We start from the raw sequence: 20,217 nt of genomic DNA, 5'->3' as shown, positions 1-20,217 counted from the left end.
AGCAGGGACAAAATATATCCAGATTGGAAAAAAGAAGTAAAACTATTTCTATTCACAGATGACATGATCTCACAAATAGAAAATCCTAAGCAATCCATTAAAAATTATTAGAGCTAATAAATGAGTTCAGAAAAGTTGTGGGATACAAGATCAATATAGAAAAATCAATTATATTTCTATATACTAGCAATGAGCAATCCAAAAATAAAATCAAGACAACTATATTTTCAATAGCATCAAAAAAATAAAAATAATTATAAATAAATTTAACAAAATATGTACAAGATGTGTACACCAAAAACTATAAAACATTGTTGAAAAAATAAAAGGTCTACATAAATAGAAAGATATGCCACAGTCATAGAAGACTTACTATTGCCAAGATGGCAATTCTTCCAAAATTAGTCTGTAGATTCAACTCAATCCCTACCAAAATCCCAGCTTGCTTTCTTATAGACATGGACAAGCTAGTCATGAAGTTCATATGGAAATGCAAAGCACCCAGAATTGTCAAAACAATTTTGAAAAAAAAGTACAAAGTCAGACGATGCATACCCCCAATTTCAAAACTTACTATATAAGCAGAGCAATCAAGATAGGGTGATATTACATAAGAACAGACATATAGATCAATGGAATCGAATTGATGTCCGGGAATAAACTCTTACATTTGTGGTCAATTGACTTTTGATAAGGTGTCAGGATAATCCAGTAAGGAAACAGTCTGTTCAACACATGGTGCTGGGACAACTGAATACCCACATGCAGAAAAATACATTTGAATCCCCTCCTTCAATCACACCCAAACATGAACTCAAAATGGATCACAGGCCTAACTGCAAGTGTTAAAACTATAAAATTCTTAGAGGAAAAATTAGAAATCTCTTAATGACATTGGATTAGGCAACGGTTTCTTAGATATAGCACAAAAGCATAAGTGACAAAATTAGATAAATTGAACTATTTCAAAATTTAAAACTTGTGCTTCAAATAATATCATCAATAAAGTGAAAAGACAATCTATAGAATTAAAGAAACTATTTCTACATCATATTATTTGATAAGATTGGTATTCCAAATATATAAAGAACTTCATATATCCCAAATATATAAAGAACTTCATATATTCCAAATATATAAATAACTCTTATATAACCTGATAATCAAAAGCCAATTAACCCAATATTTTTAAGAGGCAAAGGATTTGAATAAATATTTTTCCAAAGACGACATGCAAATGACCAAAAAACCCATGAAAAGACGTTCACATCATTAGTCATCAGGGAAATGCAAGTTAAAACTACAGTGAAATACCACGTCACACCACTGGGATGGATAAAATTTAAAAAACAGATGATAAGCATTGGTGAGGATGTGGAGATGCTGGAAACCTCATAAATAGCTGGTTGGAATGTAAAATAATATAGCCACTTTGGAAAAATAGCATGGCAGTTCTTTAAAATGTTAAACATAGAGTTACCATATGACCCAGCAATTCTACTCCTAGGTATATACTCAAGAGAAAAAAAAAAAGCTGGTACACAAACATCCACTGCAGCATTATTCATAGTAGCCCAAAGATGGAGACCACCCAAATGTCCATCAACTGCACTGATAAATAAAATGAATCAAATCCAAAATACGGAATATTATTTGGCAATAAAAAAGAATGAGGTACTGATATATGCTACAACATGAATGAAAGCTTAAAAAAATATTGCTAAGTGAAAGAAGCTGAGGACCGCATATTCTACAATACCATTTACAAGAAAGTCCAGAATAGGCAAATCTATAGAGACAGAAAGTAGATTAGTTGTTACCCACGGCTTGGCAACTATTGGGTACAGGGTTTCTTTCTGGGATAATAAAAATGTTTTCAACATAAATTGTGTAGATAATTGCACAAATCTGTGAATATGCTAAAAACCATTGAATTGTACACTTTAAATGGGTGAATTTTAGTGTATAAAATTAAATCTCAATAAAAATGCTTAAAAACTAAATGGACTTGGTATCTTTAAAATTTAAAAAAAAAAAAAAAAAGCAAATAGGTCTTGGGGATCAGGCAGAGCTGGGTTTGATTACCAGCTTCCACACAACTAGCTATGTGGTCTTAAGCAAATTCCTGCACAACTCTGGGCATCAGTAAATGGTAGCTTTTTACCATTCAGCAGGAAGGAAAGTTAGGAGAGGTGGGGATATGCAGCATCAGGGTTACAGTGAAGGCAGAACCAAGGTGATCTTCTGGGGTGAAACAAGCACATCCAAGACCATCAGCTAGAATTTGATTCTGTAGTCCCTGTCTATTCCTCAGAAGAAGGTGCCTTTCCTAAATAGTCCACATGCAATGGTGCCCCTGCAGCAATGCTATGCAGTGGGTATTGACTACAACTCTTCCTGCAGACAAGAGCAGCGTCCATCTGTATCTCCCACCTATGGCTGGATTTGGCAAGAACAGGATCATTTGTAATGTTGAAGAAACGGAGGGAACACAAGAAGGATCCTGACAATCAAATTCCAGGCCATTTTTATCTTACACGGCTCATCGGAGAAGGTCATCTCCCCCCACTGCCCATAAAGCATTAGCTGCTTTGAGCTTTGCGTTCTCAACAGTGTAATGAAAATAGATGTTGAATGCTAAAACATAAACATATGCATCATTCATAACGCATTCAGATGTTTTTTAATTATTCATGGTTCCTGAAAGTTATTTGACCAATCATGCATATATACCCAAGCAATGTTTATATTAGAACCACAGCCTCAGTGTACGCAATTCCAGCTCCTTGGCATTCCCGTCTATGGAATTAAAATTAAATGAGTCAGTGGTCAATAAAAGTTACATGTGATTTCCATAAAATTATCCATTGTATACTGCTATGGGGTAGAGAAAGAAGTTTGCATGGCGTTGCTGAAGCTGACAGAACACAGAATGCTTGCTTTCTGATGAGGGTGGCAGTGATGACGAGTCTTTCCTAAGAATGAATTCATTATTTCCCTGAATAATTGGTGGTCTTGGACTTGGTCGTCGTCTAGGAAAAAAAATAACTCAGAGGGCCACCCTCTCTGTTCTGTTTAAGCTCTGTTTTCTTAAAAGAAAAAAAAAAGTGCCAGTATTTTGGGCTCGAAAACACCACATTCTTCTGTTTTGATGCTTGCATAAATTTGCATGTTAACATGAATGGTTCCAACTTAAAGAACGTGAAATGAAATGAAATTTGAATTCAAATCCAAGATGGAGAAAAGACACATCTAAAAGCAACAGATTTTCAATCTAGTGGATTTTTTTTTCAAGAACCAGATTAAGAAAGTCATAAACTCTTTCTCTCTCTCTCCCTGCCCCCCTCAACCACTGCTTTCAAAGACGGGTGGCACACAGAGACAGGTATCCCAAAGAGCATCCCCATGTCCCCTCAGCATACATACTCAGTATTTTTACGAACCACAGCACACATTCCGAAGCTCTGTTTTAATGACTACATGCCACCATGAAACTCAGAGACATGACTCAGAGGACACGGTCAAAATCACATATCCACTTTTGGAGGCCCACCGAGATAAAATGAAATGTAAGGAACATTGTGTGAGTAGCTTGAGCAAATATAGGCATGAATTTGCCTCTGCAGGCCCTAAGAGCCATTTCTTGCTTCATCCTTTGATTTTTCCCATTGCAGTTGAAGGCTGTATGTCATAGTGGTTAGGTGCACAGACTAATAGACCTGCCTTGGAATCCCAGATCCACCAATGATTTACTGGCTGTGTGACCTCTGGCAAATGACTTAATCTGTGGACATAACTTTTTTCATGAGTCTTCATTTACATAGCAATAGTACCAGCCTCGCAGACTTATTGTGAGATAATGCAGCACATTTAGAACAGTGTCTAACATAGAGCAAGCATTCCATAAGGATTAGGCGTGGTGGCGGTTGCTATGGTGGGGTATTAAATGTTACTATTTTTTTTTTTTTTTTAATTCTTTTGAGACGGAGTCTTGCTCAGTTGCCCAGGCTGGAGTGCAGTGGCCGGATCTCAGCTCACTGCAAGCTCCGCCTCCCAGGTTCCCGCCATTCTCCTGCCTCAGCCTCCCGAGTAGCTGGGACTACAGGCGCCCACCACCTCGCCCAGCTAGTTTTTTGTATAATTTTTTAGTAGAGACGGGGTTTCACCGTGTTAGCCAGGATGGTCTCGATCTCCTGACCTCTTGATCCGCCCGTCTCGGCCTCCCAAAGTGCTGGGATTACAGGCTTGAGCCACCGCGCGCGGCCAAATGTTACTATTATTCAAACTTTAGATGATGGTAGGAACCAGGCCTGAACTGCTTCTCCTCCAACCTGCCCTCCCATTTTGACCAGACAGCACCACCCGGGAAAGAGCGGTCAAGTCATCGTGAAAGCCCATTGCCAACGATCTCTGGCTGCAGGACAATGTGAGATGTCATGTTCTCATCCCATCCTGCCCCACATCAACCCTTTCTCAGGCCCAGTCTCCCTTCACTAAGGTGTGCCAAACAAAATGACAACAGGATCTCAACAAGTAAAGGGGACCGTGAGCAACGAGGGCAGCCTCGTACCTCGTGGCCAGACTCCGTAGTGTTTGTTTCCAATTTCTGGACAGCCGACTTGTTGCTCTCCTTTAGCATTTTCTCTCGAACTTTGGTTTCATACTCAGGCCTGGAATGTTCCTAAACCAAAGAGCAGAGAGTGGTTAGTAAATGAAAGGAAGAATGGCCTTGGCCTGTGGGTTATAACCAGACACATGTACATTAACATCAGCGTTTAGGATTGGACGCTATTGGATATGAACTGCCACACCAAACACAATCACAAGGCATCTAGACGTCACAACCTAACATAAGAACACAACGTGAGGAAGAGACAAGGGACACACAATACTCGTTGTCACACTGAAAACCAAACCTGGGCACGTTCCTGGGGATAGCGCCGGTGTTGAGAAAAGAGAGAGGAAATGTTAACTAGATGGTTGAGATGAAGAGAGGCCCAGTACTTTGCAGAGCCGTTTCACCAGAGGCAGAGGGATATCCCTGGTCATCCCACCAACTATTGTCAGACCTCAAACTTCTAACTTTCAACAAGCCAGCTCCCAGCTGGAGAAACAGATGTGCCCCACAGCTGGGAGTGAGGGCAACAACAAAACTCCTTCCCTGCTCCATTATTCTCTGCGCTAAAATGGCGACCAATAAACATCAAAGTCAAGGGTGGCCATAGGGAATCTTAAAATTCACTTGCCTGGACCTGTTTCCTGTACAGCCTCGGTGAGTAACTCATTGGCAAGTACAGCAATGCTCAAGAGACCTCACTGGGCCATTCAGCAACACAAACCTGAATCGTGAGTCACCAGGCATGGGAAAGAGCACCTAACTAATCCAGAGGACCATGGTCAAATCAGTGCAGATGCTGGGGCAGGAAGATGCATGACTCACTTCAAAGAAAATTTAACTGTGTACACCTGGCCTCATTGGCGGGTCTTCCTTACGGTTTCCAGCTCAAGAACAAACATCTACAGGTGTGAGGACTTCATGTTCCTGCATCATTTATCGATAACTCCTGGGCAGGGATTCAGGTACTGGTTCACAATGGGCTCTGCTATTCAGGGAACACACATGTCCTTATCCCTGTCCATATGTCAGAGATTCCAAAGGTCAACAGGCCAGGCTCTTGACCTCTCTCTGGCTTTCCCAAGACATGCCACGATACAGGAGAGGACAGACCATGTAAGTGACTAACAAGCATAACTAAAACAACAGCAGGTGGTGCCACTCCATCCTCACCCATTCTCCAAGGGGACGTCAGTCCCACCCCTTCCAGGAGGCCTTCTCCAACTGTTGCAACATACCTACCAGGTGGGGTCTCCTCCCTCTCTGAATTCCTAGACTTTTATAGCTTATACCACACATTGCAGCTCTTCATTACGTATTTTTCTTTTATTGTTTCCTAGCTGTTTTGCATGTGAGAGGCTTCTTATCCTAACATAAAGATCAGCTACCTGCTCTGTATTATTCTGTGTTTTGCACAGTACTTGGCACCATGCAGAACACACAGAAATCTCTAAATGCTTGTAAAGTGCACTTGATTTTGTCTCTCACCTTTATCCGTTCTCCAACACAGCATTTCCTAATGTGTGTGCCAAGAGAATTTCAGCTAAAAAAGGACTCTAAGGTCTAAAACACTGGAAAACACTATAATGTATCGACTTTCTGAGAGTCACAATGAGCATATTAAAAACTCTGAAAAGTGCTACTGTCAAGACACTTGCTTAATTTTCCTAAGCCCATCATTTCCCACAGAGCAACTTTTGCCTGTAACAATTAATAACCTGCAGAAATACTTTGAGAACTATGGTTTGAGGTTGTCCCCCGTGGCCTCTGAAATTTGGTTGCTTTACTTCTACACTATTCCAATGGGAGATTTTAATTAAAAACTGTAGCAGTATATTTCAGTGAGTTCCAGAAGAACATGGGTTCTAAATTTCTTCAAGCCAGAGGAGCCTCTCCCCTTTCACACCCCGCACAGGGGCTAAGGGAGGCACCCCCAGCTGACCGGTAGGATGTTTCTGACTATCTCTGGCTTTCCAGAGCATGATGTGGCAGCACACAGAGGAGTTTGCTTGAATCCCTCTAGGTGTGGCTGTGGCTCACCTCCCCCTACACTGGGCCTCAGTTCAGAGCTGCCTCATTTTTTTTTTTTTTTTTTTTTTTGAGACAAGAGTCTCCCTGTGCCACCCAGGCTGGACTGCTGTGGCATGATCTTGGCTCACTGCAACCTCCACCTTCTGGGCTCAAGCGATTCTCCTGCCTCAGCCTCTGGAGTAGCTGGGACTGCAGGCACATGCCACCAGGCCCAGCTGATTTTTTTGTGTTTTTAGTAGAGACACGGTTTCATCATGTTGATCAGGCTGGTCTTGAACTCCTAACCTCAGGTGATCCGCCCACCTCGGCCTCCCAAAGTGCTGGGATTACAGGCATGAGGCACTCCACCTGACCATAATTCTCATCTTTTTAAAGCAAGCCTAGTTTCCTAAGCACTCAGACAGGAATCGGAAACTCAAGGAAGAGACAGGCTGCGCTGCACTCAGCTGAAGCAGGCCTGACAAGGACCTCCCTGTTTGCAGCTAAGCAAGTAGGGTGAGGTTATAGAATCCCTCAAAAGCGGACAACTGAGCTCCTGGCCAGAGCAGAATCCAGCCCCTGGGAGGGCTGCTTTGACACACCCAGCCATGGACAGATCAGCCTTATTCCTGATGTTCCCTACACACAACAGCACTGGATGGGTAATCTGATGCCAAGTCATCACAGATCATCACCCCTCCCACCGAGACTCTGGGAACTATTTCCATTTGGTCAGTCTCCCCGGGAGCCAGCTGGGAGGAAGAACCCAAGCCTGCTCAGGACCACACTTGTCTTATCTAAAGAGGCAAGTCCAGAGATACATCCAACAAATGTCTTCAACCAAGAGTCATCAAGCACCCGCTATACTCTGAGCTGTTTCCAGGCACTGAGGCTATCCTGCCAGTCCTAGACACAAGATCCCTCCTTCCCTGGAGCTCACCTCCAAGTAGAGGCAAGTTACAGTGAGTAAACCAGCACAGGAACGAGAAACTAGCAGATGAGGACAAGAACAGCAGAGGAAATAAAGCAGGATGGCTGCTTCAGACTGGGGAGCTGCGGGAGGCTAATCTGAAGATGGCAATGTTTTCACTGAGACACAAAAGCCGAGAAAAGACAAGCCTTGCAGAGTCTGGGGGAAAAGCATCTGTGCAACAGGAACAGCCAGGGCAAAGGCTGGAATGAGCTCGAGACAGAATGAAGGCCTAGGTAGCTGGAAGGTCTAAGCACGAAGGAGAAGGACAGGAGCTGGGGCTAGAAAGGTAGGCAGAGGATCTGGTTTCCTATGAAACCAGAAAGAAGTCACTGAGGATATCTAAGCTTTGATGTGATACATGAGGGGTGGGAGAGAGATGGGTGGGCAGGATATCTGTGTTCGGATAAGGCCACACTCTAAGAGTTCCAGGGTATTCCTGATGTGACAGAAGGTAATGGGTAAGAGTGGCCCACTGAGTTGAAGATGATCCCATTTCAGAGTATAAAACTCTGGAGGTCTGGCAGATCTCCCTGCAACAAGGACAAACAGGATCACAGGAGTCCTTCAATAAGTCCCGCGGTGATGCCCACAGGGACACCCATAGGCAGACCTGCACCGGCCCAGGGGGTGGGCTCTCGGACTTGGTAGATGCCTTCCTTCCCCACCCTCATAAGAAAGCAGTCTCCAGTCTTCTTCTGGCTTCTCTCTGGTTTCCAAGCTGGACTTAAGCCCTACTGCTTGTTCTACCCCTCCTGGGGTGACCCACCTGCTGGAGGCACCCAGGTGGGAGGACTAGAGGGTGCACAAGCTTTGGTGTATGTCAGCTGGCACCCTCCTTTCCCCTGGGAAGCAAGTGCTTCCAATTGGATACCACGGGGAAGAAAGATGTCTTAAGGTTATAGACAGCTAGACTCGCAAGTATTCCTGATACTGGGAGGGGTCTGGTTAAAATAGAAAAAAACTTCGGGCGGCATCACGAGGTCAGGAGATTGAGACCATCATGGCTAACATGGTGAAACCCCGTCCCTACTAAAAATACAAAAAAATTAGCCAGGTGTGGCGGCGGGCTCCTGTAGTCCCAGCCACTCAGGAGGCTGAGGCAGGAGAATAGCGTGAACCTGGGAGGCAGAGTTTGCAGTGAGCTGAGATCACGCCACTGCACTCGAGCCTGGATAACTGAGACTCCGTCTCAAAAAAAAAAAAACAAAAAAAACTTCTAATCATGGCTTTCAGGGACCCCTGCCTCCCTCCCTCCAATGCCCAAGTAACATCTGCCTTCCACTCACTCCTCATTTTAAATGTGGGTTAAATGCTTCATATAAGTCCTAGGACCCTTGTTCAAGTCATTCGTACCTTGCTATCCTGACCTTCATGCCTTCCCATGGCCTGGGAGATACAGATTAGCAATCAGGACCCTCCCTGACCCGGTCACCAGACTATGCTTTTCCCTTGTCACCACTGCATACTGAGCCCTGTCCCCTGCAGCCAACTTGGCTTTCAAGATATCTTGTTGTTGCCTATCTACACCCCTCGCTTTCCCAGGTCAAGGCTTCTGCTGCTGTTTCTTTCTTGTGGGCGCCCCTTCTTCCCTTTGCTGTCCATTAAAAGCCAACCAGTCTTCAAAACCCTGATTTTTTAAGAATTTCCTCTCTACATTAGCCGGAGCAATTTATCTCACACACTCTCCATTCTGTTCTAAATATTTATAGACCAAAGAGCACCCTGCTGAATGCAGCCCCTTGGAGATCAGACACTATGCCTGAGATAATTCCATATTCCATACAAAAACCTAGTATGTAGTAGATGCTTAATGGCCATGTTCGGAATTGAACTGAAATTGATGTGTGCTAATCCAAACTAGAAATGCATTAAAGGAAAAGTTGAGGCTGGCCTGTGCACATGCGGGGCACACCAATCACGCTACAGAACCAACCAGCCTTGCAGCAACCTCACACGGAGATCCCATCCGGATTGTCTCCTTAGGCCCCGGGTAAACCCAGTCTTGGCCAGGCCCCTCTCAGTCAGCACATGAGCTCCTCAAATCATGTACCTCCCAGGAAGTTACCATGGCTCATTGGGTTAAACAGATAAACAGGAAACCTGGCTACAGAAAGAAAAATGGATGATAGTCTCACTCCTGCCAGGGGTTTGTTACAGAGATTTCAAGGGTATTGAGTTATAACTGAGGCTTTTCTGATGGAGAGAGTATGTTTATACTTGCCCTCTAACAGAGAGATGTGAGGACTTCCTCCACTCTACTCGACAGACACACTTAACTTGTCTCTGGGCCTACACAGCCTTGGATGCTGGGATGCATCTTCTTTTTTTGGAAACGTTCTATGGCATTAGGGGAGTAGGCACTATATCCTACCCATCTCCCCCAACCTCCCTCTCTCTGTCTCTCTCATGTATATGAGACATATTTCAGCTAAATCAAACGGGACCAATAATACGAAAGATTTTCCCACTAGATCACCCACATTCAAACTTCTAGAGTTCTTTCTATTGGAAGGACCAGTTTGGGAATTTTCTTGCAAGAAATGCAACTGTCTTTACTATTCTCTGTTGCTTATCTTTCTAAATAATTTGAATCCTCTCTGAAGGCAGAATGCATATGTATATTCTCTCTTTCACCACGGAGTTCATGATAGTATTAGTCTCAGGGTATATGCTCAATACTTAGGACTGGAGTAGAGTGGGTGCATGTACCCAATATATGGTAAGGCAATGCGGTGGAGTGGGATGGGGATGCAATTAAGTGAGAACCCATGGGAGGTAGAGAAAGGCTACAGCATCACATCTCTCCTTCCAGCACTTTCAGGCAGCACACCCTGCACTGGTAGATTCCATTCCACGCAGCTGCCCCGCGGGTCCTGCCATTCTTCAGCCCACCTGCTCAAAGGCAAGTAGACTACCTAGAGCATTAAGGAGAAGAAATGGTGACATGCCACAGACGTGGGGACATACAGGCTTGGGAAGAGACTCAATTAGGGATTCCACTTCTCTCTCATAAAGTGTCAGGGCCACAAGGCCCCAGGTCCCTAGTCCAAGGCAATCACTGTAGGAGAGTAAGGAGCAGGCTTGTGTTCCATGCAGCCACGTTACTGCTGTGGCCTTACTGCTATGGCCAGCCCTTGCAAGTGGGTACTCAGGCAACTGCAAGTGCCTCCTGGCCCTCCTAGACATGGCCCTCAGCCCCTCACCCACGATATCCACACTAATGAGAGTCCCTGCCTGATATCCCATCCATGGTGGTACCTGGTATCAGGAGGCCTTGAAGATTTTAATGGTCAGAACAGAGGGGCTTGCTGAGCTTGGAAGTGAAAGAAGAGGGGAGGAGAGCTGAGTGGCAGTGGGGTTGCTTTGAGAGGAGCAGGAATTATGGTGGGAACAGATCATGGGAGCAAGCACGACACACCGCCCATCATCGGCTCACCAGCATCGAGACTCGGGGGCTAGTCCTCAGAAGAGCTATGAGGGAAGGCTGATTTATTTGCATTATTTAAAGATCATCTGTCCAGAACACGGCTCTAGAAGAACCTACCCTTTCCCTTAGCTCACGCCTCCGCAACTCCCCAGTTTCACACACAGTGCACGGGCTTGTGCCACAGAGGTTTAGTGGTTCTTTCCTCTTTCACAGACATCAAAGACAACCAGCACCTGACACCCTGCCTCTCCTTGGGCCCTCAGGCGGCTCCCAGGGCATTCTGACACATCCCTGATTCTCTGGCTTTATGATTTCAAGATGACCTCTCGCCTCTTGTCTTCTTGCATCTTCTGCCACCTCTTCCCCGAGAGGAGGGCACTGGGACATCTGCCCAAACATCAGGCTCAATGCCCTCCAGCTCAAGGGAAGAGGGGGCACTTGGACTTTTGGCCTCAGTGCAGGTCAACTATGGCCCAGCCCATGGAGCCAAGCTACACAGGCAGCCACTGTGAGACCCAGCCAGTGACAGCAAACATACATGGTTATCTCACTCAAGAGAGTCCATTTCCAAGGTCAAAACAAAGCAAAAGCCCACAGAAATATGTGAGAAGTATGTGAGAGAACTCACTTCTTCCTCTTCTATGCCAGTCAGGTCCCAAAAGTAGCCCAGTCGCATCTGCAGCCTCTTCCAGTTTTCCAGGAACATGGTAGCTTAAAAAGAACAACAACAACAACAAAAACTCAATTATTTTTGAAGAGTGGATTCTGTACCCTTTGGGCTCACCAGTGGAGGTGGGGGATAAACTAATAGATTTTAAATTTAGGAGCTCTCTGGAATGCATTTAGCCTCTTTTTCCCACTTCTAGTTGAAACTGCTAGAAATACTCCACATCCTTGAGAGTCAACACACACACACACACACACGCTCCTTTCTCCACTTCTGAGAAGAGGGTAACACTGATCTGGAGAAGTAAAGGATGGCAGGATGAAGAAAATAAAAAGAGAGGGGTCTGCAGGATTTTTTGACAAGTCTCATCTTGCCTATACAATACATTCTTTCTTCCTTCACCTTCCTCAGCACTCTCGCTTTTCCCCTACATTTCTGTCTTTCTGTCCCCAGCACCACTTGCCTCATTTGGGCCCTAATCATATCATTCTGCGGTTACATAACAGTCTCCTAACAGTTCTGCCTGACTCCAGACTTTCAGCCTTCCAACCCATCCTGCATGTAACTGATAGAACAATCTCTGTAAAGTGGTATGCATTCATTCTTCCATTTGCTTAGCGAATAGTTGTAGAATGTCTGCCACACCTACACATCCATCAGTTTGCCTGCCCCACCCACGGCCCTTTGAAGGACCAGCATGCCTTTCTCAGCATGCTCTAGGAAGAACCTGATCCCCCCACCAGCCCAACCCTATAGCTACAGTTTGTTATACCAGAGCTGAACACCTGATCCAGGGCCTGCTGATAGAGCAGGCAGATTCCCTCTTTTGAAAACTGAAACTAAAAGACACAAAGAGGAGCAGGGAAGGGAGAGACCGCGCAGCACCTGAAAGGAGGGAAGGCCTTAGTTTCCGACAGCATCTCCAGCTCCAGTTCCCAAGAGGCCCGGCTATATTTCATTTCCTACACCCAGGAGCTTGCCTCTTGTTTTCTTAAAATAAATCTCTTGTTATCTGAGGAAGTTTGAGTGAATTTCTAATCCTGCAAAAGCACCAGTCCCAACTAAGGTATCTGCAATGCACAAAACACCATTCTAGGCATTGTCGGGGAGATCGGGTGAACTTCATGTGGATTTTGCTTCTCAAGTTGTTTACAGTCTGTGAGAAGAGACTGTAAACAACTACAATACAAGGCATAAAGTCATCGAGGCCCTAAGAATGACACAGATGAAAACGCTGTGGGCTTGCGAAGAGAAGTGCTACCTGTCAGAGGAGGCATCCAAGCTGATTTTTGAAGGACAATGGCATATGGGCACGGAAGGAGTGGGCAGAGGAAGGGTGCCAACACTACCGGCCTACATGTTCAATGGCTCCTTACAGTCTAAGTTCTTCTCTCTGGATTCCAGGACTATGTATGTCGAGGCTGAACCATCTATCTGAATCTCATCCTGCCATTTGTCAACATACATCTTGCAGCTGGGTCATCCCCTCACCATCTTCTCCATACTCGATTTGCGCCCATTGTCCCTCTCTCCTGTGCTATCCTCCAGCTTCTACCCTCATCCTATCCTGACCCAGCTCAAGTCCTCCTCTTCCATAAGATCAGTCCCCACCGCACCCTGTCCTCCTCACTCCTACTGCCCTATGTTCATGGCACCCTGGAGAGGGAGGGGACATGACATTCCCTGAGGCCACCCCTACAGATCCACCCCACCCCTAGCAGGAGCCTGAGCACACTTCACTACATGCCACGCCTGACTACTGGCCGGCACTTCATGTCTGTGATGTAATAACAGGACTGTAAACTCTTCCTGGCTCTTAGCTGCCTATGTCTACCTCGGTCACAGCTCAGAACTGAGAATATCAAACACTGATGCACTGGTTGAATACACAGTTACTTAAAGCTGCATTTGTTTTACTTGCATTTGGTGCATTTGTTTTACTTGCATTTACTACATTATGGTGCATTGATTTGCATGTTTTCATCTGACATGACATTTTGCATGCACTGATTCGCAAGTTTTTCTCCCTTGGATTTGAGGCCTTTCTCGAGTGAGTGTATTCTGACCTCCCAACACTGGCTTTGGCCCGGAGATACTAAGAATGGTAGCAAGTCCCTCCTCTTCCTAGTGCTCCTGCCTTGGTTCCTGAGGAGGGCTGTGCACACAGCAGTGCCCAGAGTGCTGACCGACTGGCGCCTCCATGAAGGGAGGAAGTCAGACGGCAGGACAGATGAGAGGGGCAAAAGAGTCATGGATAGATGAGTCGTGAGGGCAAGGGAGGACCATCAAACTGATGGAGAGTGGCTCCCAGTTCTATGCCAGGCGCTATGCTACATGCTTTGCATGCATACCTCATCCACCTCTCACAAGAACACCATGGGGTAGCTATTATTTCACTCAACTTACAGATGAGGACAACGATGCCCAAAGATTAAGTAATCTGCCCAAGGTAACAGGGCACCTTGGTCAAGGGTATTGACTTTAGTGTCACAGAACTAGGTTCACATTTACCTGCTGTGGGATCCCTAGCTGGTAAGGAGCAGAACTGAGACACACATTAGGTCTGCCTAGGTCAGTGTCCTTAACCTCTATTCAGAAAATAGTTCTGAAACGCTGTCTCTTTCCTTCCGTTTTCAGCAGGACCTCACTCCCTTTCCCAATGTTCCCTAGAGTTTGAAGTCAGAGTCACAAGGGAGCTGGGTCTGAAGACTCCAACAGACTCGGGTCCTGCTGACTGGTATCCCCCAAGACCTCCTGACTCCACATCGCCCCTTCCACTGCCACCAGCAGCCCAAGTCTCTCTCTACATACAGCCATTTCTTCCCAGCCTTATACCCGGCAGGCCTGGGCCCTGGCCCAGGCCCACCCAGCACAGCACCACTAATCATAATAATCAGGGTAATGAGCGGCATTACTATTATTTTTCATTGTAATTTGTAGACAATCTTGCCTAAGGGCTCTTGGCTGCTGTAACTGAATACACAATCACATAAAGCACAGCAAGGCTGTCAAAAAACAAAACCAAATCCTACCCTATGCCAGGAAGCTCTGGCGCGATCCCACCTCTGGGTACTTTCCCTGCACTGTCATGTGAGAGGAAGACAGTAGGTCCAGGGATGGGGTAGGAAGACTGAGGATCTCAGAAGGGGCGGGAGATAGCTGTTCATTACAGCTATCGAGGGAAGAGAAGAGGCAGTTGTTGAAACTTGAAACTAGGAAGTACGATTGAAAACCAAGTTTCTCTACAACAGGGGATTATGTGTCCCAAGAAAGTTCTTGAAGGATTATAGACCTGGAGTTATTAGGCTTCAGCTACTCAATGGTGGTAATATCAGCAAGACAAATTATGGGAATTAGAGTTGTAATATTTCAAAAAATGAATACGTATTCTGGGTTCCAAATCAGTTCAGGTGGGTCTTGGAGTAATTCCATGATACTCCTGTTTGATAAGGAGACACAGAGCTGCCAGTGACTTCCCAGGCAGCAAGCCCCAACTTCAGTGTGTTCTACTGACCCTGCCTGTGAACAGTCCCAGGACTCTATGGTCACAATTCCATTTCCTCCTGCTCCAACTCTCGATGGGCTGACACTGCCCGTGTGCTCCCGGGATGCAGCTGCTCTCCCTGATAATAGAGAATAGAGTGTGCCCTGGAAATTTTTCTTGGTGGCCTAGCAATACAGGAATCTTTCCAGTCAAGTTCTGTCTCCACCCAAGTGAAGGTCCACCGGGAATGGAGGAAGGTTGTGTTCTAGTTCTCCTAAGAACCACCGAGAATAGACCTCTCCCTCTCCTCCTTCTCCTCATACTCTCAGGGATGTGTGACTCAGGGCCCATCCTGGCATATCCTCCGGGCCCCATGGAGTCAGTGATAAACCAAGCAGCCTCTGCAGCAGGACTGTGGTCCTGCTGGTCTGTGACCAACGTGCACTGCGACCAATGTTGCACTGTGGTCCAACGTGCAAACCAAGGGCCTGCACATTCGGTGATGAGTAACGGAGCAGGTGGCTACTCAGATGAGCTGACACATGTTGACTTGGTCCTTTTTCTAATACTCATGGGTGTGTCTTCTTAGAAATGCTCAGTTACCATGGGGTGGTTATTCCATGTTGTTCCAGTTTGTGAGAACAGGAGTGTGTGTGTGTTTACAGTCAGATAGCTATGGCTCATAACAAGTTTATTACCCCCATATTCTGGGAGGAAGGGAGGAGGAGAAAAATGAAGGAATTATCTTTTCCTCCACAAATCCCTTTGGTGGGAATACTGAAAGCATTACTCTGGCGGTAAATATTAAATTAAACAGTGCAGGGACAGTACAGTCTACACTCACGATGTCCTAACAATAGCACTGAACTGGAGTCAGGAGACCAAACCTCAGCCCACGTTTACCATGAGCTAACTCTGTGACCGCGGCAGTCACTCCACCATTCTAAGTATTGTGCTGCATGATATCTATACTCTCACCTAAGTCAGTGTACCTGGAGGAGTCTTACGGGTGTGCTAGGGGTTTTCGAAACAGGCATTGGTTCAAATTCTGAATAAATCACACATGGGACTAGTACAAGGTTAGCATGACTACATCTGAGAGAAAACAGATAAAGACATGAAGGATATTCCTATTTCTATTCACACATATGAGTAGCAAAGTGAAAGGTATTATCCTTAAAATACTTCTTGGGATGGGAAGAAAAAATGTGAAAGGAAGTAACCTGAAGGGGATGAGCTTTTGAGCTTGGTCACTCTACCCATTTAAAGGAACCGCCCATATAAGCAAGCCTGGTGATGGCCACATACCCCACAGAGCCATGAAGATGGAGAAGAAGACGGTGGCAGGGTTGTCAAACAGGTGGCTGGCCCGCGCGGTCCCACAGGCTGAGCTGAGGTTCCAGTAATCACAGGACTTGTCACACAGGGGACACATGATGAAGGCATTCTGCTGGTCACACATCTCTCTGCTGCAATAGATGGAGGTTGTTGGGTCAGGTGGAGCTCAAGCATGGTCCGCTCCAAGAAAAAACCATCCCCCAAATAGCTTCCATTTCCAAATCTAAGGTTGAGTTTTTCAACTCCATAAGTAAGGAATGTTAAAGAAGTTAGCATTGGATCATTAGATTCTTCACCTGGAGAGTGTTACTCATATTTGGTTCAAAAACAACAACAGAAAGACGGGGTATAGAGCTCCCTGTCACTACAAGTGTCCTGGAAAGTTACTGAGATCTGTCAGAGATACTGGGCATTAAATTATGCCTCCTAAAGTCCCTTCAGAACGTGTTGGGTCCATGAGGTTGGTGGGATGGGATGCATCAACAGTTGTGAATAAATCACAGCCTAAAGATGGATTTCATCATCCATTCTTCAGTCTAGGCTGTTTTTGTAAAGCCTACTGGCTGTCTCACAAACAAGTGATACTGGTCCCAAGTAGAAACAAACATGAGTGTGTGGCTAGACCTGTGCATGCTCTCACCTCTAGAAGAAGAAGTTCTACACAGGGAAGAATGGAGTAGATCTGGGTGGAAAGCCCTTTTCTAAGAGCATGAGCTGGAGAGGCACTTGTAGAATGGAGATTAATAGCCTCAACCTAATGAGAATTATTATACCCATGAAATAAGATTAGGGACAATGAAAGAGTAAGGCAAATTCTTCCAAGGTCTAGATTCTTTGATACTTGGAGCATGAACCAAATAATCTCTAATGGCCTGTATTCCAACCTATTCTTAGTGTATTTCCATTTAATGGACTGAGGAATATATTTGAAATTCCATTCACTCATTAGCTGACTAGCTGTATCCAACAGATTTAGGCTCATATGAATGCTTGGAAATAAGAACCAAAGAATCAGCCCTGACTGGCTTTCCCAATAACCCTCTACACCATACACTGATAGGAAAATGAATGAACTCATCCCTCTGTTGTGCAATATTTTCCCAGGGAGATGGGAGGATGGTTAAGCTCATGGTTCAGGGGGAAAGGGTGGAGAACTTAAGATTTCACGAAAGCAAAGCATTGGCTGTTCTTACAGGGCAACTGGAGACAATGATGGGGAGGCAGGGGATCCAGCACTGAGAACAACAGCTGTTTTCCACACAAAGCAGCAGCAGAGGGCGCTACAGAGCACGACTCACAAGTGGGAGCCACGGCTAGGGTGAGCAAGCTGGTGCCCTGTGTGCTAAAGCCAGTGCTCAGAGGAAACCTGCAAAGCCAAAGGAATGCCTGGGTCTATTTCCTCCTTCATTAAGAAGTTGAAGGGTGGCAGATTTACTGAGGGGCTGTCACTTTCTGTCAAGCCCCAGTCCCTAGGCTTCTGTTTTTAATGAGCTACTAAGTCCACAGGAGGGAAAGGCCTTCTGTGTGAGAGAATGGAAATTCTCGGTCTCTAAGGATAAACTCCAGTTCCTCTGCTGACTCGCTGCTAAGCTCTCCCTTGGCAAAGTTCAATAAAAATGACTCATCCACATCGAAAATATTAAATAGTAATATCTTAATAATACATTCAGCTGTGCTAGTTTCACCTGGGCATGTTCTGCTTGGTGACTAGAGAGCCCCGTTTATGTCTTCTGGGTCGAGCTGTGTTTGCTATGTAGTTGAGAAGGAATTGTTGCTTTCAGAGAGGAAAGTACTCCCTTAAAAAACAGATTTACACAGAAAATCACTTGTCTGTATAAATTCTAGTAAAAGACTTTCACTTTTAAGTCACATCCAAGAACATATGAGTTCCTCAATGCTGCTCTTGGAGTATGTGTGTTAGGGACTTCATTTAACTCAGCGGTTTTTTTTCTTTTAAGCATGGACTGAGGAGACAGAAACCTCGTCAACTGAAACTAGTCAATGCTAAAAGGTCAGGAATGAAAAACGTATTAGCAGCCAAGCGGGTGCAAAGCACTTTGAAACTTAAGTGCTGTGTAAATTACTGGTTTTTAAATTAGAGTGCAGGCAACTATCCATCATTTGTACAAGATGGCAGCCACCATGGTATGGATTCTCCTCAAATCATTTAAATGCAAAGTCAGAATGCTTTCTGTATGTATTGGAGGGTTTTTGATGTAATCAATTTTAACAGAATTCTAGAGGAATTCTGGCTAAGAATGACATCGAAACGACTTTGTGTTTTCTGAGACAGGCTGCCTCTAGACAAGCTGAAAGATGAGGAAGCCTGCCTACAATGGAAATCAGGTCTAGCGTACTCACTAAGCTGCACAATCCACAGGTTTCTAGTGAGAAGTAACTGTGGCTATAAATCCAATGCTGTATTCCTTTAATTTATTATTTTCTCTAGAAAGCATAAGAAGCTTGATAAACGGCTTGACAGTCCATTGAACCAAGACCCTAAAGTGAGCAACATTCTTCAGGGTAAATCACTGCTCCTGGATTAGGCGATTCAGAGCCCCGTTAGCGCAACGGGAGAAGGTACAAAGAGGCAATCATTCAGGAAATTCAGACTAAACAGCTGCTATTAAGGTCTCAGACCTAAAGTAACCAATCTTTTTTCAATATGGTTTAGATTAATCAGCTTTTTAAAAAATGTCCTAGTGTTCTCTGTTCATGTAAGTGCTGAACAAATGAAATCAATCCCTTGGTGAGTAGAGACAGGGAAGTTCTATAGAGGGATCATGCATGCACGGAAGTATTACTGACAAGCTTATGCTTATATCTCACATATCAAAGTTAAATTACTGGGAATAAAAGGTATCATTTAAAGTTCCACCTAATCCATGTCAGTTTTCTGGTTTTGAGGTTGTGCCGTAGTTACATAAGATGAAACCATGGGAGGAAACTAGATGAAGGGCATGCTGGGCCCCTCTGTACTATCTTTGCAAGTTCCTGTGCTGTGAATCTAAAATTTTTCAAAATAAAAAGGTTTTAAAAAGTGAGCGATAGTAAATTTCAGGCTTGATGACGAAATTAGCAACCTCTAAAATAATCCCAGGAATACTGTAAGTTTTTCATCACAGTTATGCGTGGCTGATAGACACAAACCCTTACAGTATGTGTTTATTTAGATTCAATATTGGTTTTCAGAGAATATCCCTTTGTTTATAAGGAGTGGCATTTTGTGAGCTTCTATCAGACCCACAGAAGTTGGACTTCTGATGAATTTACAATTGTGTATAGAAAACAGTTCGTCTGTTTTTAAAGAAATCTATTAAAATGTTTACTTTTTTCTAGTATTTACACCTTCCTGATTTGCCAGGCCCCATCCTGAGTCTAAAGAAACAACATCCAAAACTTCAATTTTGTAGTAATTTTAATCTTTTTTTGACTATGACCTACAGTTAAAATGATTTGTTACATCAGATTTCAGTATGCAAATACATACCCTCACTCTCACAAACACACTTACAAAACTGAAATAAAATCTCATGAAGCAACACTTACCCATCCTTCTTATAATGAATACTAGTATTCATTGTGTTCTAGCCTATCTTACTCCATCTTATTTTAGTCCACTTAAAGGCCATTAAATTGATTCCACAACCCACCAGTGGTGGTTGTCATATCCACAGTTGTAAAACACCGTCCATTCTGACAG

At 44.6% G+C, this 20,217-nt stretch overlaps 1 protein-coding gene across 1 annotated transcript in view; it reads right to left on the bottom strand.

Moving 5' to 3' along the window:
• Nucleotides 1-20,217, bottom strand: part of LOC105551137 (anoctamin-2) — a 351,959-nt gene that overhangs the window by 184,391 nt on the left and 147,351 nt on the right. Inside the window, exons 9-12 of the mRNA XM_011996294.1 lie at nt 16,485-16,645; nt 11,654-11,736; nt 4,917-4,928; nt 4,571-4,681 (exon numbers count right to left, since the gene is read on the bottom strand). Of these exons, the coding sequence (XP_011851684.1) occupies nt 4,571-4,681; nt 4,917-4,928; nt 11,654-11,736; nt 16,485-16,645 (367 nt within the window). The remainder of the gene's footprint in view (nt 1-4,570; nt 4,682-4,916; nt 4,929-11,653; nt 11,737-16,484; nt 16,646-20,217) is intronic.

Source organism: Mandrillus leucophaeus, unplaced genomic scaffold, assembly GCF_000951045.1.
Source record: "Mandrillus leucophaeus isolate KB7577 unplaced genomic scaffold, Mleu.le_1.0 Scaffold508, whole genome shotgun sequence".
NCBI classification, from domain to species: domain Eukaryota; kingdom Metazoa; phylum Chordata; class Mammalia; order Primates; family Cercopithecidae; genus Mandrillus; species Mandrillus leucophaeus.
The sequence above is the reverse complement of the archived record's forward strand: the minus strand, read 5'-3'. Positions and strand labels throughout refer to the sequence as shown.